At 41.4% G+C, this 26,720-nt stretch overlaps 2 protein-coding genes across 2 annotated transcripts; one reads left to right on the forward strand and one right to left on the reverse strand.

Moving 5' to 3' along the window:
• The first annotated feature begins 151 nt into the window (after positions 1–151).
• DNAJB11 (DnaJ heat shock protein family (Hsp40) member B11) lies at positions 152–14,615 on the forward strand. The gene is made up of 10 exons (XM_044434398.1): positions 152–336; positions 2,123–2,279; positions 3,434–3,531; positions 6,632–6,764; positions 8,776–8,918; positions 9,441–9,523; positions 10,776–10,833; positions 11,847–11,958; positions 12,144–12,303; positions 13,788–14,615. The coding sequence occupies exons 1-10, from the start codon at positions 269–271 to the stop codon at positions 13,850–13,852; spliced, it is 1,077 nt and encodes a 358-aa protein (XP_044290333.1). The 5' UTR covers positions 152–268; the 3' UTR covers positions 13,853–14,615.
• An 865-nt stretch (positions 14,616–15,480) lies between these two features.
• LOC123025575 (endothelial protein C receptor-like) lies at positions 15,481–26,208 on the reverse strand. Its single transcript, XM_044434408.1, has 4 exons — positions 25,985–26,208; positions 21,291–21,542; positions 18,576–18,845; positions 15,481–17,851 (listed from the first exon to the last, which is right to left on the reverse strand). The coding sequence occupies exons 1-4, from the start codon at positions 26,049–26,051 to the stop codon at positions 17,739–17,741; spliced, it is 702 nt and encodes a 233-aa protein (XP_044290343.1). The 5' UTR covers positions 26,052–26,208; the 3' UTR covers positions 15,481–17,738.
• Between the last annotated feature and the right edge of the window lie 512 nt (positions 26,209–26,720).

A 26,720-nucleotide genomic window follows, 5' to 3' on the forward strand; every position in this document is an offset into this window, starting at 1 on the left:
CACAGTGCCCTACACAAAGATTGGACATGCACGACAACGAGGCGCTCCCTCGTGTGTCCCAATGTGTTGACGCAGTTGCTCCCGATTGGCCGAATCTAGCCGGGTCGCGGGTGAAGTGTGCGATTGTGGTTGGCTAACGGCGCACGAGAGGGATATGCTGTGCCGGGTACTGATTGGTCGCTTCCCTTCACCGGGTTCTCTTTCGTGCCTATGGTTACCGGCGAGTGAGTGAGGTGGGGGCGCGGAACCTGCTCGACGAGACCCCGCCATGTCCCCCCGCTCCCTCGGCGCTCTCCTCCTGTTGTTGTTGTGCTTACTTGGGGACGCCATTGCCGGGTGAGCCCAGGGGCAGGGAGGGAAGGGGCAGGGAGGAAACGTCAGCCACGCTGCAGCCCTCGCAGGTGGCCTCGCGATAGGGTGGAACCCCCGTTGGTCCGTTTTCGTCACCCCCCCCCCCCGCCGCCGCCACAGAAGGTCTTTCGCGGCGGCGATGCTTCACCTCTTCCATTCCGTTTCCGCACCGCCTCTGACTCCACACAATGACACCTCTTCTTCCCCCGCGTGGTGCTGGGGGTTTGCTTCTTCCACCACCCAGGCTGGGCTGCCTCCTCTCACTTTCCTGGTCATCTTGGTTCCTTTCTCCTCCTCCTCCTCTCTCGAATGAGCAGGAGTCACTCCAGTTTCCTGTGTTTTTCATAATTTGGGTTCCTGTAGGTGTCGTGTAATGGGGCCAGTGTGAAGTAGTCGTCACAGTTTCAGGCTGTGACTGTGAGGACCCAGGTTGGGAAACTCACCCCGGCATGAAGTTGGCGGATTGGCCTTGGCCAGTCATTTCTTTCAGCTTAACATACTTTGTAGGGTTGTTGTGAGGATAAAAATAAAGGGAAGGATTGCATGAGTTCCTTGAAGGAAAAGTGTGATCCAAGTGTAATACATGAATAGGTATGCCTCACGTTATGTTGTTGGGGGCAAAAGAAGATGCATCTGTTAAAACTTCCTCCACAGACATGTTTAAGTACTTGTTTTTAACAATTGGTTACTATAATGAACCAAGGGACAATAAACAAAGGTGCAGTCCAGGTACTCAGTGGTAGCTTATCTTTCTGGGTGATTGATATTTATTGTCTTGAATGGAGTTGTAATTCCTCTGAAGGATGCTCACTGATCATTTGTCACTTGAGGGGCAGGCTGCCTTGTGACAAGGAATGCCCTTTGCTAGTTAGGCTGATGAACCAAGTATGACTTGCTGATGACACTGTATTATTTCGGGCAGTTAAAACCAAAAGGGATTGTGAGGATTTCCAAAGGGATCTCTCCAAGCTGGGAGGATGGACATCAAATTGGCGAATGCAGTTCACTGTAAGCAAGCATCACCAGTCTCCACATGTGACTGCCTGTATGTTAAGATTGTCATCAGAGGCATTCCCCTATGTTCTCTCTCATTTGAGGTCCAGGGGATGGATATTTGGGAAAGGACCTTCTCTGTTATGGTTTACCAGTAGGAAGGTCTTCCTTGGGGAGACTTGCCCAGTACCTACTCAAATGTCATTTTGAAACTAGGCGAAGTCCATTATATTTTCTCAGACCTTTAAATTCAGATTGATTGGGTTAATCTTGACGGGTGCTGTGGTGGTGGTGGTGGAGTTTTAAATGTAAACCACCCTGGAAAAGTTATTAAAGAATGACAAATACATACCTACAATAAATGTGTGTTTTAGTGGTTACGAGTGCAGGATTGGGACTCAGAAGTTCTGGATTCTAGTCCCCATGCAACCATGGAGCTCGCTGGGTGATGTTGGACTAGTCACTGACTCTCAGCCCTACCTACTTCACAGGATTGTTGTTGTGAGGGTAAGACTGACTGGAGCATTATGTAAGCTTCCTTGAGTTACCTGAAAGGAAAAATAAATATAATAAACTGATAAGCTTATATGCTGTTTGTATATCCAGCTGTAATCTGGATGTAAGAGTTTCTCGGTAGATTATAACTGTAGTAACTATTAATAGTATTGGTGAGAAGAGAGAAATGTATCCTCTTGTTGTCATCTAACTTGTGACCTAAGCATAGGTTGACATTAAAGGAAGAGGGGCATGACAAGCAACTGACTTCATTGTTTTTCAGGAGAGATTTCTACAAGATCTTAGGAGTGCCTCGTAGTGCATCAGTTAAAGATATCAAAAAGGCCTATCGAAAATTAGCTTTGCAGCTTCATCCGGACAGGAACCCCGATGATCCACGTGCGCAGGAAAAGTTCCAGGATCTCGGGGCTGCCTATGAGGTCAGTGTGCTTAGGAAATGTCTGTCCAGGACACCATTAGAATGTTGTGTCAGTGTTTAATATGTTCTGTGGACAGTGTTTTAAGTGATATAACTTCTTAAAGTTAATAGTTGGTTAACTAAAATGGTTTTATCATACTACTTTAAGGGCTAGGTAGAGCTTGGTACTTAGCTCCCCTGAAAGTTCTTGGGAACACAGAGTGAGCTTTCCTTCCTCCTTTGGTGCAACTTTTAGGCCAAGTCCTGCTCCCTGGAAGATACCAGGAAGTTCAGCAGGCCAGATTGGGGAACCCAGTGGGCTGGTTATTCTGCACCCCTGACATAGTGGGAGAGCAAACCTGAACAGGCTACAACATACATTGTACATAAGGTGCTTCCAAAGGACAGCTTTGAGCACTACCAATGAAAAGGTAATTATTCTAGTGTTATCTGCTTAGCAGAGGAGAAAATAATAAGGAAAAAGCTAGAAGAAGCTTTGGGCCATGGGAGGGTGAAAATGGAAGATGATGTTTCCTAAGCCCCAGTAAAGTTCTGACAGGATAAAGTTTGTGACAAGATGATCACACAATAAAAGCTTCATGTGGATGGGGAAGGGAGAAAAAACCCTTTCCATAAAGAATAACTACTTGTTAGGAGCTTGCTAACTAGTTTGACCTAGCTGACTGCCACTTGTGCTGAGATTAAGGTCTTCTCTATATTACTAAGGTTGCATTTCTGAGCACAATAAATGGGAGAGTATCAAGTACTGAATTAAGTGGGCCTTATTTTTGAGTAAGTCTTGTATTGGGCTGCAAATGAACTGTATAAGGCATAAACCTTTGAATGTTGATTGAAAGTCAGGGGCAAGGAAATAATAATAGTTTGTACCCCTCATAAAATTATCACTATATTATAGATCTGTGGTGTCAAGATAAAAATCACAAATTATATCTAGGTTAGGTAATGCTGCTTCTCCTTCATTCTCACAGTCCCAAGAATAAATGCATTTAAAATCTTAACCTTAATGTTAGACTGTTCTGAGGTCTAAGACCCTTTCTTAAGAGAAATCAATGATATTTTTCTGCTTGGTAGAGAAGCAATTAGGATTAGGTTCTAGGTAAGCATGCTATTTAAAACTTAGTCTAATGCATATGTGTACACTTTTTCCCCCTACAGGTATTATCAGATGAAGAAAAGCGAAAGCAGTATGATGCATATGGAGAAGAGGGGTTGAAAGAGGGTCACCAGAGTTCCCATGGAGATATTTTTTCACAGTAAGTGTGCTTTTCTTCCTCCAAGCTATCTTGTCCAGGAGAGTAAGCTTTACCTTGCAATTCAGTGTGAGGATATCCATGTTAGTTTCCCCAAAGCCATTACTACTTCCATATTTTATTGTTATTATCTTGTGGATCTTCTTATTGATCAGTGGAGATTGTACGATTACATTACAACATTATTCTCTGTCATGGAAAGAATAGCATACTAAAGCCATAACACACAAGTAAATAGCACACTGTCTGACCTCTTAGAACTAGTAGTTTGGAACCTTTGGTTCTCATAGTTGTCAATCTTTTCACATGTAACTGCTAGCTGCATATGTCAGAAACCATAGTTAGTGATAACTACACCAAAGCAAACAAGAGTGCTGTCTCCTGCACACTTACTACTTCACTTTCTTCCTTGATTACAAGAACAGCCCAGGTTCCTTTTCTGTTTCAGTATTGCTTTTTTGTGAATTTTAAAAACAAAACCCTAAAAGAACAATAATGAAATCTGAGTGAATCTGTTACACTGAGTACATCTGTATTGTGTGTCCATATATGTTTTATATATGACAAGATGTACAACCGTTGTTAAAGATAACTATGGATAGACTTCAGCAAAGACAGCCCAGATACCCATGTATGTATCTGTTTATAAATTATGCCTAAAAACCAATCATTCAATAATTGAATGATTTATCAAGTCTTCCATTCTTTGTGTTAGTTCAGGTGGCCATTTGTCTTTCCAATGTTGTGCTATTACATTTTTAGTCAACCATACCCCATAGTATGCTAGTTTCCTGGCAATTTACCCAGGGTTCATAATTTATCTGAAAATACTTGTCTCTAAAGACAAGTCTTAAGGATGAACTAAATGATCAAGCTAAATTTGAAAAGGATGCAGCTTTTGATTAAAGAGGGTGATTTTCTCTTCCTTGATCATTCTTTATGTCATCAAGGCTACGTAATGACTTGTATTAAGTTTTTATCTTTTTGGCTTGACTTCTCCTCCACTCAATTTTGAAATGTCCATGCTTCAATCCTGTCCTCTTAGGAATTGCATTGGATTCTCAAGATAGGGTGTTTTAGTCCATAAGTAGTAGTTCGGGTACTAGAAAAGCAGAACTGAGGACGATGGAGGTCTTGGTAAGATGCAGTAGAGCTAGAGAAGGTGAAACCAGGTACAAACAAGGATCAGATCCCAGCAAAATAAAGAGAGCCAGAGAGAAAGACAGTCAAGTACAGCCAAGGGTCAGATACTGAAAAGGAATGGTAAGTCCAAAGACAGAGTCAGGAATAGATAACCTGCAAGATACCCAGCAAGACATGGCAGAACCAGAGGTGAAGGTGAAGTCCGGAATAAGCAAGGGTCAGATAATGACAAGTTGTGGCAGAACCAATGAGAAAAGCAAGAGCAAGAAAAGGTCAGGCACCAACAATGCATGGTAGAACCAGAGCCCAGTAGGAGGCAAGGATCAGATACCACACATTTGCCAGGTAGGAACAGAAGCAAGACAGAATTAGGAAGAGGAAGGAGCAAAGGCACAGATGAAGACATGGCAGAACTGAAGGCAGAAGCCAGATCAGGAGCATTAAGCAGCTGCCATGAATGCTCAGGTTGCTGTGGCAATACTATGCAGGACTGAGCAGCCTTTTGTACCACCTCCTGTTGCTCTTCCTGTAACTTCTGCAAGCACCTACAGGGTTATACCAATCCTGCAAGGACTTGCAAGGTGAGCCAGGCTCCGTGCTTTAACAAGGAGCCAGGGGAGATGTGCTACTTTGCTGAGCCTGACATGGTACCTCCTACCATGGCAGTAGGTGAGCGTGTTAGGTGTGCCACATAGTCTCATGTGAATTGCAAAATTAATTCTATGGCAAACCAAGATGTAAAGATTCACAAGAAGAAGTTTGACAAATTTAGACAGGCAGGGTGACTTTTACTTTGGATCAGCTTATAGCTCTTCACTGATAATTTCTTACCGTTCTTTGTTTCGCATGCTAAGTGCAAATTGCCAGTTACAACTGAATGGCAATACATGCTACTGAAACAGCTGAGAGAATCTCAGTTTGACCCTGCTGCTTTTACAACTTCAGAGCCCCATTTTTCTTTGGAAATATTGATTGAGGCTCAATAGCAACACTGAGCCATATTTCATACTAGTCGATACATATTATTGGTGAACAAATATGACACACATACTCTTACTCAAGAATGGGATAATGAATTGGAATAAACCTGTTTTGCCCAATCAATAGAGTTGATTGATATCTGCTTCAAAAGAGGTGCCAGATCTTAGGTTACATTTAACCCAGCATAAATAATGTTTTGTATATTCTCAGTACCACAACATCTGTTTAATAAAGGTTTAACTAATCAGCCAATTACTGGAAGTATAATAAAATAATGCTTCCCTTACTCATATGTTTTGTTAATGTCCAGTGGCTGTTTTCTTTTGGGAGGAAATAATAATTCAGGTAAGTTTTGTGATGGAAAGTTCTTTACTGTTTACAGTTGCATGTGTGCTGTTTCTTGAGATTTATCACAAGATCAACATAAATTTATTCTCCATACCCTTTTGACAGTTAAAAGGCTAATATTACAACTCAGGTTGCTGTGGTGGTATAAAATCCCAGCATTCTGGATTGTTTCTCTCAACACAGATAGCTGAGTTGACAGGGAACAGCAATAATAACCCAGGAATGGGACATTCCTAAATAGTTTTGCAATCCAGAAAGAAAATGGAAGTGAAGTTCATGTGGGAGGCAGAATCCTAACTTACTTCAGTGAAACTGGGTTGTTTAACCCATAGTTAGCAATTAAATGTGAATCAGGTCATTGTGTTTTATAATATGTTCTTAAGAGCATACTAGTTTGATTTTGCCCTAACAAGGACTAACAAGCAGTTACTATTTTTGTTTATATTAAGTTGTGCCTTAGGTGAAGTTATCACCCAAATGGATCTCAGGAAGGGGTTGTAAACTTAGTTGATCCTATCTTTCAAGGAGTTAACTAGCACTACCTTGCCTCCTCCCCTATAATTGACTAAAAATGAACATCACCCATCTACTGACTTTCTTTCTTTTAAACTAATGTTCACTCATTTTACAGTTTCTTTGGAGACTTTGGATTCATGTTTGGAGGCAATCCTCGTCAACAGGACAGAAACATTCCAAGAGGAAATGACATCATTGTGGACCTAGAAGTTACACTAGAAGAAGTATATGCAGGAAATTTTGTAGAAGTAAGTTTGCCAACCTACTTTGACAGGCCTTTTTAGCTTACTCAAAATCTGGTTTCTAGGTCACATATTTTATTAATAACTGATAGGTCTGAGATTGTGGCAATGCTGAGCGCTTGTTAAAACAGAGACATCAGGGTAGAACTTAGAGCAGACATGAACAAGGTACTATGTTGAAACTTTCCATCTGCAAATATTTGAGATGTATCTTGCATTGACTTTATGAAAGAAGAGTATTCATCCTTCAAACTTGTTCATTACTATTGCTTTTGTATCACCATTGAGAAGTTGCTGTAACTGCTGATACTGTAGGATCTTGATGTCAAAGCAAAATGCTTTTGCTGGTGCTGATAGCTATGCCTTTAGTAGACCACACAGTGAAGTATGTTGTTGTTGCTTGTGTGCCTAGTAGCTGGTCTTGAGGGTATTAAGGCAACAGATGGTAGTGCTAATGTTCCAGTGGAACAGCTGCAGCAGTGGATTGTTCTAACTAAGGTTTATGCTAATCAAGCCCTCTGCCTTTTGTCTTTATCAAGCAGGCATCTTTCATTAAAGCATCTCCTGCCAAGTTAATTTGGCTTCAGGCACAGGGGGAAATAGCAAGAAAGGCTTGCATTGCCTCTTGCTGTCTCCAAAGTCCTGTGTATGGTGAATCAAGAACATGTCTCTTCCCTGCCTACTGTGCAGTGCCCAGAAGTCTTAGGATGGAGAGTAGGGACTGGGTCATACTTAATTTCACTTCACTGGATAATAGAAGCAAGCTGAGTCTCTAGCACCACTTTTGCAAAGGGGGATGGATACCACACTTGCAGTCATCTAGCATGTTCACAGTTCAGAGAAAAAAGCTTGGTGGTGACCCACCAGCAAGCACTGTTTGGTAAGCCAAGCCAAAATATGTGGATTCCTGCTATGCATACCTAAGCATTTCTAAATGTACGGTACTTACATTATTGAATTTTGGTCTGCCATGGGAGAAAGCAAATTATGATGATTAATGGATTACCTTGTTTATATCTTGCCAGTTGTAGAGCCTTGGTTGGCAAGCCAAAATAAATGGGACTTTTCCCCCCCTTTATGCATGTCATCTGGACTAAGTGCTTGGTATGGTACTATTTGAATGAGAGAGAATGATTGTGTAACTCTTTTTAAAAATATTTTTCATTGTTTTCTTAAAAGAAATAGATTACAGAAAAATGTGAAAGAGAAATAAGAATGCCAGGGGATCTTACACAAATATAACACATAATTTCATAACCTATAAAATTCCAGAAAAAGCAAAAGTTTTATCTTTCTGTCAATCAGTATTTGTTGAAGCTCGTAAAAAAGATAATTACAGTTCTCTAAGCCAATACATTTTCCAGTAACCCCAAGTCAATTATAAATGATTGCATAAGATTGGCATTAAAGTATAAATCATCAATATTTTTATGAGCTCTATTTTGTTCTGTATTAAACTGCATATAATAAAATTTCCATTTATCATTAAATTCTTCAGTCTTGTGTTTTTATAATCGGCTAACACTGCCATCACTGCGTACTCAGCCAACTTATTTTCAATCTTCAGTTGTTGGACATTCTGCTGTTTTCCATTTAGAAGTAATTGTAATCCTTGCTGCAGATGTTATGTATTTAAATAACTCTGACATAGTCTCTGAAAAGGTCTCTGGCATAATATTCAAAAGCATATTCTTAGCGCTCATAGGAAAGTTAATTTTTAAAGTTTTTTTGTATTTCCACATGTATCAGCTTCCAGAATCTTTTAATTTTATCACAAGTCTACCACATATGGTAGAAAGTCCCATCTACTTCTTTGCATTTCCAACATTTTCCATTATAATTCTTCTCCATTTTTTAATATCTTTCCATATCTTAATATCTTTACCACTGAAGAAACGTCTTATACCATTTTTTTTCTTAGTGCTTGACTTGCTGTAAATTTAGTTTCCTTCTTCCATAAAGCTTCCCTTGGCAGAACAGTATTTTTTCCCTGAGATTCCATTGTATGTCTCTACAGGTTATTCGAAACAAACCAGTAGCAAGACAGGCACCAGGCAAGCGAAAATGCAATTGCCGCCAGGAAATGAGGACAACCCAGTTGGGTCCAGGGCGTTTCCAGATGACCCAAGAAGTTGTCTGTGATGAATGTCCCAATGTCAAGTGAGTCTTTTGACATCCTCTGGCTCTTCGTATGTGTTGTTTGTGATCAAGTTTAACTACTGAAAGGAGTAAACTAGAAGGACTTGATACATTACCAGTATTAGCCACATGGTGGTATCAAATATTGTTCTTTTGTAGGAATGAAAGCAGGTAAGAGAAGCTGTTTAAGTTGGAAACCCTTCTGGCAGACTGACTGGAACTTAAATTAGTTGCCCTGTCAATTCAGTTTCCCTGACTGAACTTGTTCTGCCAAATAACAGAAGTACTTCCACTGTTATGCAGAGTGGGAACTTGTGACTGCTTCCTGCAGCATTCTTGTAGGTGGCTTCTTGAGATGGAGACAGCTTGAGCCTAGTTCTTGTGTTATGGATGCCACCTACATAGATTCAGCACCACCACTCTGTAAAACATTAGTGCAATTGCACAGTCTGGATAGCACAGTCACAAAGGGCAAAACTTCTTTACTTGGTAAAAGCATGTCCTCTTTCTAATTGTTTGCTGCCTTTCTCTCCTGTTTCTCAGACTTGTGAATGAAGAACGGACCCTAGAAGTGGAGATAGAGCCTGGTGTGAGAGATAGCATGGAATATCCCTTTATTGGGGAAGGTAACTTAATAATTTCTGTTCTAATAAATTAGATATCTTGTTGGAGCTGAATTAGTAAAAGAGGATTTTTGATGTCAGTAAGAAAGCAGGAAAATTGTTCATTAGTTTTCAAGTTAAGAGAATCTGTTAGGGTGCTGGAACAGGTATATAAAAATCACCTCTTTTTAAATCCTTTTTGCTTTCATTTACACTTTGAACAGTAAGAGACAACATAGCAATATGAAATCAGAATACAGACTGAAGACATCAAGATGTGCAATTGATCTGCTGTGTCAGCCTTTGGTGGCAGATTCTGCCCCAGTGTGTGTCTTCAAAATGTGCTTCAGTCTTGGGAGAAAGATTCCCTCTCTTCTTATGCTTACAACATAGTGCTAACCAGGAGAAGACTGGGATAGGATCTCAAGGAAAAATAAGCATGCTCAGAAAGATAGTCATTAATAACCTTTGCTTTGTAGGACCAGTGTGTTTTTCTTGATTTTCAAGCATAGTTGAATTCCTTTCTGCTCAAGCCAGTTTTGAAAAGAGTGCTGTATCACTATTGGAGGCTTAAAAATTGTAGTTTTACAGAAAACAATGCCACAACTCAGTTTTTTTTTCCTTTTGTGTCATTTTTGTTTACAGAATTCTGGTCCATGTGCTCTGGCAATGTCTGGGTTATGCTTGATGAGGGAGTCCTGCACAGGATTCTTGGATCCTGGACATAAGAATTTATTTTTCACAATTACTCCTGTTTCTTATCCATGCAATAGTGCCCATGCTTACTCGTTTCCAAAATATTCCTCATTCTCTGTTAACCCATATATTGATCAAAGCAGAAGTATCTCCATGTAGCTCTTCATTCTTTACTAAATTATTGCAGGCATGAAATCTTGTTTGTGGCCTAGCATATCATATTTAGGAAGATGTATGTATTTATTTTTATCTGTAAACTTTTCTGTAAGCTTGCATAGCATAAGGATCCATATTTAAACTACCAGTTGTTGGCTTAAATGGCACTAACAGTTTACATGTTTATCTCAATCTAAACAAGCCTCAAATCTGTACTGGTGCCTTCTGCACTGTCATAGATACTGGATTCCATTAAGATGGATCCTCATTCTGGTAGAGGAAACAGTAACCTACTGAAACTGTTCTCTGTAACTTACAGAAAACTTACAGAGCAGAATCTGGGTTGGGTTTCACTGTTGAGAAGTAACAAATGATTTTCTGCATCAGTTTTAACACAATTTAATCCATATTCACGCTTCTTTAGGAGAGCCCCACGTTGATGGGGAACCAGGTGACTTGCGCTTCCGAATAAAAGTTCTCAAGTAAGTTATCTTGCTTACTGGAAAACATATTAATGGTTTTTCCTATGTTTAAATCATCACTCGACAGTGATGCAGGAACATGAATGAAGCAGCAGAAACTTTTCTCCCCCATCACATACAGAATGGGGAAGCTGAATGCCTTCTGGAAGAAGGCGCTTGCTGTTTTACATTGGATTTGTGAGGGTGATTTCATCTTAAATCAGGTTGGGGTGATAAGCATCTGGGGAAAAAGAAATTCCACAAAGAGTTGCTGCTATGATTTCCTTTTTTCTGGTTGTAGGGCCCAACTATAGAATTCTTACTGTGTTCTCTTCTAAAATGCCTTCTTGGAGTAGTACCTCATTGCACAGAACCTTACCTGTAGCAACAGGCTGCACAAGATTTTATATGTGTATAATACAGTCACCAGCAGAACTGGCATCATTGTTAGGCTTGAGGACCACACCTAAGTGCGGTATTGTTCTTATATGAGTAAGAGTTAGGCAGTAGAGAGGAAGTTGTTATCACTTGACAAAAGGGAACTAATGAACAGTTCCAATTCAGTCTGTGTATTTGGCAAGATAAAAAGGGTTTTGCCATGTTCAGGGCTCCAGCAGCTGCTATACAGCTAATGGCAGAAATAGAAATTATTTTCCTGTCAGATAAGGACAAATGCTTTGATTGCATTGATGCCAGTTCAGATTATACAAGTACTTCTTATCCCTTTGCATAAACATTTCCACTGTATCATATTTTGATGAATCCTTTTAGAAAATTATCTCCTCCTGCAAAGACTGGGATAAATTTGCAGGGAGTGACAGAATCAAGGGATAATGTTTGGTCCCTCTGTCTTTTTTAAATGTGTTGTCAAATTTGCCAGCATGCTGACTGGGCAATGTGGGAGAGTTGTAGGACGTTTTCTGTTTCAACATGCATAGAATTGCACCATTAATACTAGTTCTATAGACAAGAGAGTTTGCGAGAGTTTGTTCATTGTAGAAGTACTTAATATTTGTCTACCCTTTTGTCTTCAGGCACCCAGTCTTTGAACGAAGAGGTGATGATTTATATACAAATGTGACTATCTCACTGGTTGAGGCTCTCATTGGCTTTGAAATGGATATTGGTCATTTAGATGGACATAAGGTGAGACTGAAGATAATGGTCAGTTTAGATATCATTATTCTTACATTATCTCCATGATATTTGTACATGGAATTTGCATTTTGTTGACACAAATACATACTATTCTTTCTCTGTTACTGATATGTAAAAAGTTGCTGGTCAAAGATGCTAATCTTGTACAATCTCCACCATGCTTCATCTGCTAGGTCCATGTTGCCCGGGATAAAATCACAAAGCCTGGAGCTAAACTGTGGAAGAAAGGAGAAGGTCTTCCCAATTTTGACAACAACAACATTAAAGGCTCTTTAATAATTACATTTGATGTAGACTTTCCCAAAGAGCAGCTGTCAAGTGAACAGCGGGAAGGTATGTATTCAAGTTTTGTATCCTAGGCCATTATTATAGTAATAAATTCCAAATGGATTGATCAATAACTGCATTCTCAGTTATCAGTAACTGCAGTAACTTGTATATGTTCTTCCTACTTGAGATCAGGAAGTTATTTTGCCTGCTGCTTTGCCCATTTTGACTGTATTATAGTTAAACTGTGTAAGAGCACCATAAATTATTTCGTTCAGGTTTCATCTATTATGCTCCAAAAGATGTCTGATGTATTCAATTAAGCTTTGTGGTAGGGCTGTACAACCTGCAGCCAAGAGGGTTAACAGATACCACTACCAAGTTCTCCATACTTGTATTCCCCTCCTTCACATGCAGAACTCTCTTTTCCAGCACTTAAAGCAGCAAGGAAAGGTCATCTGTTATTAGGGTAATAGAGGGAAGAATAAAGAGAAGGCCTTATATTCCCTTCTTCAAAGATCCTCATACATTGCTGAGGGTATATGTGTGTGTGTGTGCATGCTTGTATATACACAGACATGCACAATAGAGATATCAAAGAAACCTAACAGACTCAGATGACTTCAAATTTTGAAGACTCCAACAGCTTTTCCCAGACTATTTTATGTTTACTTTTCTGTAATTTTATTTACATTTACTTGCATAAAAATACAAAAATAAAATACCAAGCAAAAAGGTGCATTTCTGCTAGAGGATAAAACATGAAAATACATATTTTAGAGACTTCTGTCTACTTTAGGAGGATTTTTGCATTTTGTGAGGTGTAAGCTTGTATCTCTCCAAATTTGTACAAGTGCATACATCAGTTTTTCAAAATCCAATTTCATGAATGAACAGATGATGGAGCAAAAGGCACTTAACAATTCACAAAGTTTAGATGTTACAACATCCATATATCCCTAATGTGTAGCTCCTGAGCTTGCACCACATGCAGCCCTTTGAACCAAAAAGTTATCAAGTGCAGCTCTGTGGCAGCAAGTACTCCAAAAAGCAGTATCTGTACAAAATGCACTGTTCTTCTCCGTCCATTTGCCTTAACATGCCCTCAATATGTATGTATTACAAAGATTGTGATGGATGTATTCTTTGACGATTATTGCATTTTCTGGAAGAATGAGCCAGTTGAGCAATCAGCAGCCGTTGCTACTTTGCACACATTTTAAATATACTGCTTTAGTAAATGATGAGGCTTGATTAAAAACTGGTCAGATCTTTGCCAAGTGGCTTGCTTGTTCCTAGTTTATTTAGTAGCCACGGTACTGTAATGGCCCTTGTGGCACAGCTGTTTTTGTGTCGGAAGTATTAGCATAAACTTCCCTATGGGAATTTTTCTCAACACTCTTTTGAAAAAGTCGTTCTAGTTCTAAAAGGATGTGAATGGAAATGTGCTGGCAAAGAATCAAAACAGCTTGAATGTGGTTGATTTTTTCCTTTGACATATTGGGAACATTTTTTACTTTGTATGGTGATTTTTTTACATTCTTTTGCAGGACTCAAAAAATTGTTGAAACAGGCATCCGTGCAGAAGGTGTACAATGGACTGCAGGGATATTGAGACAAGAGGCAAATGGACTTTGTTACAATGAATGAATCAGTGCTGTAAACTGCAGTCTCTTCTTCTGGTCATTGTAGAACAAAGCTGAGGGATGCTGGCGTGACCACTGAAAGCTCTGTTTTTACCAATAGCGAGGTGATTCTGGGACAGATCAGAAGACGGCAAAAGATACTTCCTAATTCAGGACACAACTGGTGCTGTACTTGGAGCAGTCAGTCTCCAACAGTTGAGAGATGTGAGGTGTTTTAACAAAAGTACTGCATTGAAATTCTGGTTTTAAAATATATTTTGATGTTACCTTTTTCTTGCCCTTCTGAATGAATTTTTATCCCTCTGTTGTACCTTGTATGTCCTCTGTCTCGGGCATTCTTGGGCTAAAGCTGGAAAGTTATGGTTAAAAACATATCCACAATGACCTGATTTTGTTATCTTGCAAAAATACCTAGCCCATTGTCTCCTATTCTAATGGATTTGGAACATGAAAGAACCTCATCTCTGCACAATTCAGTAGTTACCTGCATTGGCCTCAAATTGTCCAGATGCTTCCTGTTGATACCATGGAATTGTACTTTAGGCTTTGCTTTCTACTCAGAGAGGTTCTAAGTTCTCCATGAGCACAGGGGACAGTGTTCATGAAAGACTGACAATTCACTATGCCTCTCTAAGGTTAGCATCAATACACAGCCTTGAATTTTTTGAGACTGTACTGAAAGTATATGAATTTGTTTTCTCTGATTTCATAAACAGACAATCCAGCAAGCAATGCCTGTGCAGTCATAACAATTAGCTTCAATGTTTCAGTTGTTTCCCCCATTCCCTGGGTCAGAGGGTAGAAAAGACTTCTCCATTATTCTAAGTGAAGTTAAGGACCTTGTTGCTGCTAGGCCATTCAATTATTGTAGCTAAAACAAATGTACCATTAACTCTATTTTCAGGCAATAGCTGCTGCTTTTCCCCTATTTCTTTGAATCAAACTATATGACTTCTTCCCTAGCCTGTGGTTCAATATAATTCTGTCTTTACATTTTATGCAACTGATTAAGCCAGGAACCTTGGCACCAACTCATTTACTATGTAACAATTATGTTACATAAAATGCAAAATGGAGACACAGATACCAGGAAACCTTGGGGTTCCCCATATGTTTTCTATCAAATGCATGGTATTGTACTTTTGCAGAAACTGACTTACATGCAACACAGTCTCGCACATGGCCCATAAGTCCCATGCCTTAGCAAGGCTTTCAGGACTTGATTTCCCATACAGTCATGCAAAGTACACTGATTAGGAGGGTATGCAATTTTTCCTTACCCAAACAGTATCTTGGGTAATGTACACAGCAAAATATGTTTTACAAGGAGTTTTATATGTGTTGCAATAGTGCTTATATCTTCTTTAATGAAAAGTTAGCTGGAGTTTTTCTTTTTGGATCCCTTCTCCCACTGGTTAGTGATCAGAGTGAAATGTTGCTTCTTTTCTGTGTTAAAGATGAAAATGCTGTATTGGTAGCTGCTAATGCTATCTGAAATACCAGGCAATGAAGTTACTTCCCTAAGTTATGAAAGAAGCCACTAGAGTGAGCTAGTGAACTAGTGACAGACTAGTGTTGGAAAAATGCCCACAAACTGTTTATAAGTTAGAATGTTTTTAATCAAAATAGTCAGTGTTTGATACATGCGGAAAGCCAGTTTCCTTCCTCCCCTTAATAATAAAAGTTTTTAGAAGCTTTGATGTATAATGAAACAGACCTCCACCAACAGCAAAAAAGACTTTCAAAGATTGCTTTTTAAGCACCCCTGCCACCTCAAAGCTGAAAGCAACATGCCTCCTATTCTGCAGAAAGTAATTTTGGGTATTAACAGAAAAACTTAACTGAATTTTCAAAAGTTCTTCAGAGCATCAGTGAATAATGTGCAAGAAACCACTGAAGTGGTTGTTCAGTTGTTAGCTTCTTGAAAGGATAAAGTATATGACATTTCCAAATACTGTTTCAAAACATACTACTGTAGTCTCAAGGATGTTTATAAAGGGTAATTGGATCCTGATTTCTGGAAAAGATACACTTAAATGAGATGCACAGTAGTAGCGTCTATGAGAAGATTAGTTCTATCTTGGCTTGATTTACTTTAAAGCTGACATCCTTGTTTCTCCTGAATCCCCTTAAAGTCCCATTGGAAGATATTTTTGAGATGTTAGATTTGTCTTTGTTGAAACTTGTCATTGTACATTTAATGCTATAGATGGCGGTAGAAGGAAGAGAATAGGGTATTGGAGATGTAACAAGAGGCATCAAAGATCTGCTGAAGTGTAATAGGTTACTTTAGGTAATACCTGCCTCACTAAATCCTCTACGATATTACCTTAGTGATGCCTTTTCTAAAGTCTAGGAATCAATAATGCAATGCCCCTCTCTAGATCCAGGGTCATAAGAACATCCCTGTAGGACTAAATTTATGTAATCCATCATTCTGTTTTTTCAGTGGTAAGCCAGATGCTTCCAGGAAGTCCACAAATGGACCATCAAAGCAATGATCCCCCCTCACTGTTTCCTTCTCCACAAAACTTCTATTCAGCTGTCTCAGAGGATCAGAAATTCCATTTGGGCAGCCTATTTAATAGCAGCTGACAGGCATATTTGTTAATTTGACTGACCCAGTAATGCCACACTGTGTGGCATTAAATTCCATTTGTATAACCATGGATAAATCCCATCTCAGTACATTTCATGCTGTTCAAATGAACTAAATAGTAGCTGTAATTCTCACTTTCGGGAAGCATCATCAGAAAAGTGTGGGGTGGTGGGCTGACGAGAGGTAGAAGAGGTCCATGCATGTTAATTCTTTTTATGCTATGCTTTGGTGTTTGTCCGATTTCCATTGAGTGAAGCATGTAAATATTTGTTAGACACCTCATAAACAGATTTCTCTAGGTGTTGTACAGCACAATTTAAAACAATATAATAAAATGAAAGATTGCAAAATAAAATCTAAAAGCACACCATAAAGCCAGATGGACATATACTAGCACAGCATGATAAAATAACTAAACACAACATGAAGTAGAGGAGAGAAAGCCTCACACCAGAGACGAAAGCAGTAGATCTTCAATGCAGAGTGTAACATGTCTGGTCCTCCATATGTTAAGACTGCAGTTCTCATAGACTCACTATTGGTGTGCCATCTAGGGCTGATGGGAGTTGCAGTCCACTGACATCTGGAGGACCACATATTGCCCATCTCTCCTTAGTTTAAACAAAGGCTAAAGTACCTGAGAGAACAGAAAAGTCTTAGCCTGGCACTGAAAAGGCAGTAAGGTAATGTGGGTAGCAGTTGAGATTCTTCAGGGAGACCATCCCTAAGTGGGGAGAGGGAAAGCCTCTGTGCCTCAGAATAAGGGGGACAAAGAAGGGCTTCCATGGGTTACCTTAAAACACAGGTTGGTACATGTGGGAGGAGGCAGTCCATCAGGTACCAAGATCCCACACAGTGTAAAGCATTATTAGTCAAAACCAGTGCTTTGAATTGGGCCCAAAAATGAATGGAAGCCAGTCCAGGCAAGAGAAGAACAGTGTGCTATGGTCATAACAGCTGGTCTCAGAATTCTCACAGCTGTGTCTTGGCTGAAGTTTCTGGGATGTCTTCAACAGCACCTCCAAGTACTATGTATTATAGTAACAGCTGAGCGGAGATGTCACTTGTCCTGTTGGAAAATAAAAAGACCCTAGTGGCCTTACTGGTGCTCATAGTTAGCTATGAGATAAGGCATACAAGTTCATACGGATGCTTTTCTTCTCCAAGAAGTCAGTCACAGATGAAAGGGTCTGCATCATTTTCTTCATTTCGGTTTGACTCACCACCTGGTCCACATAATGTGATGATATGTATTGCTATCTCTTCCCACCAGTGCATAAGAAGATGCAAACAGCTAGGCCTATTAGAGCAAGGGCACCAATGCTGATTCCTAGCACCAGCGGAGCATGAACGCGTCCTTTCTGTTTCCCTGCAAGGCAAAAAGAGTTGATTTGAGAACCTTTCTATATCTTCAGTGGGTGAATGCAGGATTGAGATCTTTTAGATCTCTGAGGCTGGACTAGTGCCATATCTCTAGCAAAAGTGCTGCAAATTTAGGCTTGCTTGGAAAAAGGGATTTGTGTCTGATGATTTGTTCACAGGGAACACTATATGACTGAAGTGGCTTTGTGTTTCCAGTGAGACCATTTCAACCAATCCCTCAGCAGGGGATCGTATATTTGTCTTGCAAGGCAGAGAATGCTAAAAGTAAATTTCTGTTGACTGGTGTGCAGCCATGTTATTCTCTATGCCAAGAAAGATTGGATGCCAAAGTGAACAGTGCACATACTGGCATAAATTTGTTGTTAGAATTAAAGATGGAGGATTCTGAAGGACTGACCACTGGAAAGTCTATGTAACGTGCCCCACCACCTTCTGAAACTATTGGGGGAGGGTTTTTACTGTGATGAGGATTAGATGCTTTCCCCACCCATCCACCAATGAAAGCAATGGAACTTGGTGCTTAAGGGGTAGATTTCTGCACTCATTTCCAATATGGGTTCTGAAGTGTGAGCACTGCATATGATAAATATTCTTGCTTATGGGAATCTGGATAAGGTTTTCCATTGACTGACATCAAGGTTGTTTGGACTCATTGCCCAGGGCAAAGGAGGTTTGCTTCTCAGATATTGTATAACCATGATTTCACATACCAGTTGAGGCTTCTTTCATTTCAATGTGAGTTTTTATTAAGTTGATGCATGTTTCTTGCAGGAAGAGCTGAAGGCTGACGGTGCTCTGGGGAAATTCATTCAGCTTGTTACATGTATATCTGGCCCTGGCGGAGTTTTCCAAAGGAACCCAGGTGTGGTTGCTTGCATGGAATCTCAGGAACTCCATCCCATTGAGCAAAACCTCATAGAAGCTGTTACTGCCATTCGCAAAGAGCTGGCAACCAGTATTACAATGCACATGTAGGGGGTCTGCAACCAATGAGGATGTATTAGAAAGATGTCCCCTGTATCTCTCACACATGTATGATGTAAGATGTCAAGCTGTCCCTGTTTCATCATCTCAAAAAAATAGCATTTTTCCCATTCCCATATTAAGAACTGCTGACACTCTCAAAAGTGTCTCTCTACAATATGATAAGCTTTTAGCTAGCAATCTTACTGAATTCCCACTGAATATTTTTAGATGTACCCCTTAAAAAACCCCTACACCTGAAAAAGAAATGAAGGCAGAGCGGTGCTGTCCAACAGAAAGCATTGCTTCCCCTCCAGTAGACCCTACCACTGCCCTAACCCTGAGCTGGAGGCTGCAGGTCTCTCAGAGTAAATGTGCTCAAAAACTCTTTTCAAACCTCTGCTCTGAATAATTGAAACTTTTAAAAAGAGTCCACCTGCACTGGGGGGACTGTTGGGGAGAGGGCATGTGTGAATATCCCCATTCCATCTATATACTATGTCTATTTAGATAAATGCCTACAGACAGCTACAGAGACTTGGTTTTCAGTGTTTGTTCACAGTCTGAAATCTGATCTGCCTTTTATGGTATTCAAGAATTGGGTCTGCTCGACTAAAACTATGCATTTGTGCAATACCATCCCAGCTTTACCACTAAGTAAGCCTTGCACTGTACCCTTGCGCTGTGCAATATCTTGATTTCTTTAGCAAGTAATCTCTTGTTAACCCTGAATTCATCTGTAAGGAGAAGTGGCCTTATTTGACAAGTGAAGCAGGAATTGCCTAAGATCAGCATATACCTAACCAACCCACTAGACTCACCAATCTGGCATGTAAAGATACAGGTTGCTCCCCCTGGAGTGAGCATGGCCCTCAAGCTCTACTCTCTGAAGGAATCTTCTTGTTATTTCCAAGGTGAGATACACTGAGATAACATTTGGATTGCATGCAGCGGCTGAGTAGCTCTGTGTGGCACCCTGCACAGACATTAAGCAAAACCAGAGACACAGACCGTGCTGGGAGAAACGGCTGCTTCTTTCAGCGGTGGCAAAAATCCTTTTTCTTTATGCCGAGAGGAGCACAGAATTTCATGTTTCTATCAGCATGGCCAGCTCCACAGAGGTCCTGCTGTAGGCAATCCAGTCTCCCCTCTTTACCCATTAAACAACCCACTCTTGTAGGGATGGTGATCGATTGCTTCACTATAGATGAAGCAAAATGAAGTGTTTTAATGGTTCATAGTGTACACCTAGGGATACAACACAAATGCACAAATATACGCTAGCTGGTTTTATTTTCATTACAGCTATCAAGACAATGGACTTATTGTCCAGGGGGCAGGGCATCCTTTTTCCCTAAGCAACTTCTCAGGTTCCATTCCTCCAGTCTCCGGTTAGAGGATCTGAGCTAACAGAGCTGGGAAGGCCAGTACCTCTTAAAATAGGGATACTATGTTTTATTATAAGAATTAATAACCTAACTTCATGCTAGAGACTAGCCCCAGTAACTCAACTCTGTTCCTATCATATGCGTAAGTGTTGATCATGGAGCCAATTCGTATTTGGTGGTATTGGTGCGAAAAGGAGACCATGGGAAGAAGCTGTGCCCTTGGTCTGTCTGCACAGCTCCTATGCCCGTGAATAAGCAAAAAGCCCTGTAACAAAACTACAATGCTGCTACTGGTAGTCATGAGACAGCACTCAGTTCTCAGCACCTGGTAGACATGGAACTAGTACCATGTTCTTCTAAACTCAGTGCAATTACTGCCCTGGTTGTAATTCTATAGGGCATGCAGTGGGCAATTTGCAACCTTCAAGATCATGTTGGACCATATTTCCCATCATCCTTTGCCAGCATGGCCAAAGGTGAGGTATGAAGGAGTTGCAATCCATCAATATCTACATGGGTAAGGGTAAAGGTAAAGGTAAAGGTTTCCCCTTGACATCAAGTCGTCATGCCTGACTCTAGGGGGTGGTGCTCATCTCCATTTCCTAGCCGAGGGAGCCAGCATTTGTCCACAGACAGTCTCCGTGGCCATGTGGCCGGCATGACTAAACACCAAGGTGCACAGAACGCTGTTACCTTCCCACCGAGGTGGTACCTTTTTACCTACTTGCATTTGCATGCTTTCGAACTGCAAGGTTGGCAGGAGTTGGGACTGAGCAACAGGAACTCACCCCGTTGTGCAGATTCGACCCGGCAACCTTTCGATCAACCAGCCCAGCAGCACAGCGGTTTAAACCACTGCGCCACCTGCAGTCCCTATCTACACAGGTACAGGTTGCTAAATCTGACCATTGGTTAAAAGGCATCATAGTTTTCCCCCCTCTTGCAAATCCCTGAGCCTTAGTCGGCCACACTATTTTCCAGACACTAGTGTATAGCAGTACATCTTCCTAAGCAGTAAGCCAGTTTCTATGACAACTTTAGCTATTACCATCCGGCTCCCTGCCTTTTACTCACATAGTATTTTCCTTTCACGAGCAATGATGGAGACCAAATCCTTGAAGATATTTAGGTATTCAAGCAAGCTTTCCTTCCTCTGCTCCCAGAGGTCCGAGGACTCCAGTGGAAACAGCTGACTCACATTGAATTGGCCATTGTGGTACTTCAGGCTGTGGGTGAGTGTCCCATCCAGAGTGGCATTCCCAAAAATGTCAGCTGACATTCTTTCTGGAAAGTAGGCAAGCTGTACCATGGTGAAGTCATGAAATTCTGTGAGAAAAAGCAGAACAAGGAGGAAGAAAATGAAGCAGAAACCACATGTTTAAAAGAGATGCACTCTGTGGCTACCCCGAATGACTGATGGTGCCCTCCCCAAACTCTTGCCATCCCATACCTTTAAATAGGGCTGAAAGGGGAATGGCAGCAAGGTATTTTTGCATTATCCAGGCCTCCCTCTCCTTTGTTCACAGGAGCACCCACAAACAAGTAGGCTGTTACCAGAGGAAGCATGGCATACTCAGGAAGAAGTTCCCTGCTGGGTTTTCCTCCCAAGAGATGTTTTCCTGTCTGCAGCATTGATTGTGGCACTGCTTGGCTGGCTGCCCTCCCATTGTATTCCACACAGGCAGGGACCACCCTTTCCCGAGGCCCCTTTGACACCTCGTAACTCCTTTTGCTCCAATGCAAAAGGAAAAAAGGGCAACTAATAGGAGAAAAAAATTGCTAACTTATCCACCTCAGAAGAAATAAGAAGCCACTTACAGACAGTCACACGCTGACCTGTCAGCCTTTGTTAAATACCAGCCTCATATTATCATAGGGCTGGTCTTACTGTGAAGCATGATGAGGTGGTTGCTTTAGAAGGCAGATTGCAAGGGTGTTCGCTGCCCCAATTTCCCACCATGTACATTAAAAACAGTAAAAGTAGTGAGACATCCTTTTGACTTCTCATTTCTAAGATAAGCTGTATGATCAAACCAGTAAGAGCTATGCTGAGATACTTCGGGTTAGTCTGAAATCAGTGTCTTGCTAAATCACAGGCCATTGTTTGCCTTTGAGAAAGAGGTAAATAGTCTTCCCAAAATAGAGTCACTAGCAGTGGTATAACAGAGCCAGGTTTGCAGGGATGGTGTAGTGGTTAAGGTTGCCGGACTGGGACTCAGGCAATCTGGGTTCTCGTCCCCACTCAGCCATGGAGCCAACTGGGTGACTTTGAGCCAGTCACAGACTCTCAGCCCAGCCTACCTGACAGGGTTGTTGTTGTGGGGATTGAGAGCAGGAGGAGAATGATGTAAGCCTGTTTGAGTTCTTTCCAAGAAAAAGGTGGGATATAAATCTTATAAACAAATTATTGGCAGGGATGCTGATGTCATCTGCTGCCCTACTCAGACCCCTTGTTCCCTCTGAGCTTAGCTTAAATCCCCAAATTACCAAGGTGGAAACAGATTTTTCCTGCAACAGTATATTGTTCTCTGCAATGTAAAATTATTTCAGGGGCGACTTGAGCTTGAATGGGCAATTTAGACCTGTTGACATTACAGAACGGCTTTCCTGATGGAGATACAAACTGCTAGAACTAGTTTATTGATAAAGATCAACACATCTGCCTGTATTTTGGAACTCTCCGATGGTAAGCTCCTGTAATGCAAAGTTTACCATTATACCATGGTCACTAGACTAAGGTTGGGCAACTTATGTCCCTCCAAATGCTTTGGCCTACATTTCCCACCTGTCCCAGCTAATGAAGCCAATGATGAGGGATGATAGGAGTTGTGGACCTCCAGATGTTTGGGCCTCCAACTTGCCCACCCTTCCACTAGAGCATGGCCTTAATAGCTAGCCAGGTAAGCACAGGGATCGTAATGGAAGCCATCATGGTAGAGACCTGAGGGGCCAGAATGGAATCTTAAACATTCTCTCCAATATGCCAGGTTTTTATATGCTCACGATGATGTTCCATGGTAGAAAGAGATTCAGCTCTGCTGCTTGCAGGAGCACCTGTCTCTACACTGCAAGAGCCATGCCCTGTGGCTCTACAAGTAGTGAGCAGTTTTTTGACCCCAGGGGCTACATGCAGTGTTGCTTGGACTGTGACTTTGTGCACTCAAATATACTCTCAATCTGGAACACGGGAAAAGATGCCTTATCCTTGCCCTTCTCCCAATAAGCCCAAGCAGGATTGCTAGTGCAGGGGTGAGATTAAAGCCTTTGAGGGCTGTGTAGAGCCACCCATCCCTGCCATACATTATGGAGCATCTTGTACATATGGGCTAAAAGAAAGGTAAAGAAAGACAATAGCCCTTTCATCCCTATTGTCAGGGTCTGCATGACAATGGTGGCCAGAGACTAGGCAAGACAAGAGCAACAGAGGTACCATCTCACACAATACAAGCATGGTTCATTATCCATGGCGAGTTGTTAACCACCCATGTGGATGCCAGCTGATTTCCCTTAATTACCTATGCCAGGCACAGTTGGTTGTGACATCTGAACCCAGCACGAGTGGGGATCTGCTATCTTGTCTAAACAGTATTTTCATCTTGGCTTCTGAATGGCTGGTGCTACACTGCAGCAAGTCCTCAAATACAGGTACATTAGCTCTGATGGATCTTCCTAGTAATAGTTGAGCAGGATGCTAACCCTCTCCAGTGGAATGCTCCTGTAAGTTCATGGAGACTTATACAAATCCCCACCATCAATGGTGTTCTTCATCAGGTTTTTGTGATGACAGATCTTTCCACAAATGCATTTGGCAAAGGACCTGCTACCAGTTAATCCAATGCACTCCTCATTCTCCGCTTCTGGCTCAGCATAACATTTGAGTCCAGAAACTGACTCATGGGATAAGGAATTGCCTAATATATAACTTTATTCTTATGAGAATCTCCAAACCTCTTGTATGACAGCTTACACATCTTTGGACTACAAGACTATAGAACAACTCTTCAGGTTACCAACTGCTTTATACAGAGGGAGACACACAAATCTATATACTCTATCATTACAACTTTGTGGGTAAACAAAGCAGGAAAGCGAGCTTTTTATTATGCCAAAACCTAGCATTATGTTTATTGCATTCAAGCCAAGATTGTCAGCCAGCCTTGTTAGAAGTCGGCTTAGAAATCCTTAGTTAAGCATAATAAATCATCCAAAGTTCAGCTTTACCATGAAGCTCTCCCTTTCCTAACCTGTTTACTTGTTCACATGAAGAGAGAAGTGAAGGAATGAAAAGTGTGCGCAGTTCATTCATAATTTTTTCATAAGCCAGGGTTACTGACTTAAACTGCTGCATAAACATGGCCACTCTCTAACCATTCCTTCTTTGCCTGATCTGCCTTCCATCCTTCAAAGGCAGGTTCTTGTAGGAAGTAGAGGAAAAGATGCCTGGCCTGGCCTGGCCTAGCCTGTCACAGCATTGTAGAGAAGCTGCCTTATAGGTCACAGTGCTAACTCAAGTTCTTAATAAAGTAAAAGCTGCATTCAAGATTGAGAGTAGCACTCAGCCAAATGGAGACTGTCAGCACCCGGTATTTGTATGCAAGGAATAAGGAAGAGTAGAAGCATAGAAGGCCCATCTGCAGTCATGGGAAGATCAGTGAGTGGATTTTTCCTTGGGATTCACTGAAACTTCTTGTACATGTGTCTTATTTTAAGAGATTCTTACTTATTTCAGAAAGCCAGTCCTCCACAGAACCTATTTCTAATTTCACTGTGTAACAACTCTGGAGAGTCTGTTTTTTAAAAAAAGCACGGATTGGGCAAGTTTGCCTTGGTGGAGCAAGAGGAGCTGTTCCATAACAGAATATAAAAACATGAGACAGAATTTGATTTGTGGTTCCCATTTGCAGCTCTGTGTGTTGGATGGTAGTTTTGCAAGACATGAAGCTGTTTTCATTTAAGCCTCACTTAGAAATCATCACTAGGCTTTCCAAATTTCCACTATCCTGATTTTTTTTTTTAATTACATAACACCCTTGCTCTATTTATTTAAAACTTCTTTATACCATTCTGTCATCTCAGAGTTTAGGGGTGATATACAGCATATATACATTTTTTCACAAGGCTTGAAAAAATGAGATTAGAAGCCTAGTTGTATGCACATTTACTCAGAAGTAAATCCCATTGTGTTCAGTGGGGTTTACTCCCTAGCAATCATGTTTAGGATTGCCACATAAAGCTTGCTCAGGTAAGTCAGTAAAATCTATTCAAATGCCTAATAAATAAGGACAAGTTTGCCTGGCACCTAAATGATAACATTGTTGACACCAGGCAAATTACTTCAAGGGAGCACATGCCATAAACTGAGCGCCTGTCCTTGTAGAGGATCTCTGAAGAAGTACACATGGAAGGGTGTTTGCAGATATTTTTAAAGATCAGACCGGTTGAGATGGAAGAAGAGGTAGTCATACAGACCAAGCATACCTGCTACTCCTAGCAACTCGGCATGCCCACCCTTACCTTGCCGGACCTCGTTAGCAGGTATTTTAAGCCAGCTGCACCAGAGGGTGCTTCCAAACACAGTGCTCACTGTGCAATCACCGCGTCTCATTCCCAGAATTTGATAGGCGATCAGCTGATGAAGATGTCTTTCTGGCTGTGCCTTCCAGCCTTTTTCTTACCAAAAAAAACCTCGTTAAGGAAAGAAACAGGGTTTGGAACGGTTTCACGCTCGGTCTGGAAGCACCCTTGGAGCGCAACGCCTCTGCACTTACCTGCACCGTAGACCCAGCGGCCGAGAGCCTGGGATAAGAGGAGTATCTGCAGGAGCACCATTCCCATTGGTGAGCACTGGCTTGCAAAAGCCGGGAGAGCTCTGATGCTGAAAGCGCTGTGAGAGGCTAGCGCCTGTGCAAGGGGAGCCCAGCTTTTTATGCCTCAAGCTGCCGTGCGCTGTCTTCCTGGGGGAGAGTTCTGGCTCTCCCAACTTTTGCGGCCAGGGTTGGCTGCGGGCGCGAGGGTGGGGCGTACTTCCCATCTGCCTCCCAATGTGCTCATCTGCGGCAGAGGAACTGACTCCTTTTCCTTGCCAGGCCTCGCCCCTCTTCCCCCACAGCCTGCTGCCGCCACATCCCAGGTCGTAATGGATTTTAAATTCCCAGCATTTCCCAGCTACTGCCAAGAGTTTTTTGCGTGAAACTGGAGTAAGGGAGGAGAAGAGGGGAAGTGATTCAAAGTGGAAAGAGGGTATATATAAACACAATACAATTTACACAGGGGCAGTGATTCAAAGTGGAAAGAGGGTATATATAAACACAATACAATTTACACAGGGGCGGGGACAAGAAAAAGTGTTTCTGCAGATCGTTGAGCTTTGAGTTCATGGTTAACTTTGGAAATTAAAACTCACCATAGGTGCAAAGGCACAACTCCTGTTACCGAATATGCCTCACTTCCCTGATTAATTCAGGGTCTACCCTACCGGTTTCAACTCCTTTGGTTAAAGAGGAA

Source organism: Varanus komodoensis, unplaced genomic scaffold, assembly GCF_004798865.1.
Source record: "Varanus komodoensis strain SLA01 unplaced genomic scaffold, ASM479886v1 scaffold1, whole genome shotgun sequence".
NCBI lineage: Eukaryota > Metazoa > Chordata > Lepidosauria > Squamata > Varanidae > Varanus > Varanus komodoensis.

Excerpts from the sequence above, each read along its gene's own strand:
- DNAJB11 (XM_044434398.1), top strand. The coding sequence starts at position 269 with ATGTCCCCCCGCTCCCTCGGCGCTCTCCTCCTGTTGTTGTTGTGCTTA. Across the intron at positions 6,765-8,775 it reads ATGCAGGAAATTTTGTAGAA|GTTATTCGAAACAAACCAGT; the intron begins GTAAGTTTGCCA and ends ATGTCTCTACAG. Across the intron at positions 8,919-9,440 it reads GATGAATGTCCCAATGTCAA|ACTTGTGAATGAAGAACGGA; the intron begins GTGAGTCTTTTG and ends CCTGTTTCTCAG.
- LOC123025575 (XM_044434408.1), bottom strand. The coding sequence starts at position 26,051 with ATGGGAATGGTGCTCCTGCAGATACTCCTCTTATCCCAGGCTCTCGGC. Across the intron at positions 21,543-25,984 it reads CCGCTGGGTCTACGGTGCAG|AATTTCATGACTTCACCATG; the intron begins GTAAGTGCAGAG and ends TTTTTCTCACAG. Across the intron at positions 17,852-18,575 it reads AATGAAAGAAGCCTCAACTG|GGAAACAGAAAGGACGCGTT; the intron begins GTATGTGAAATC and ends TTTGCCTTGCAG.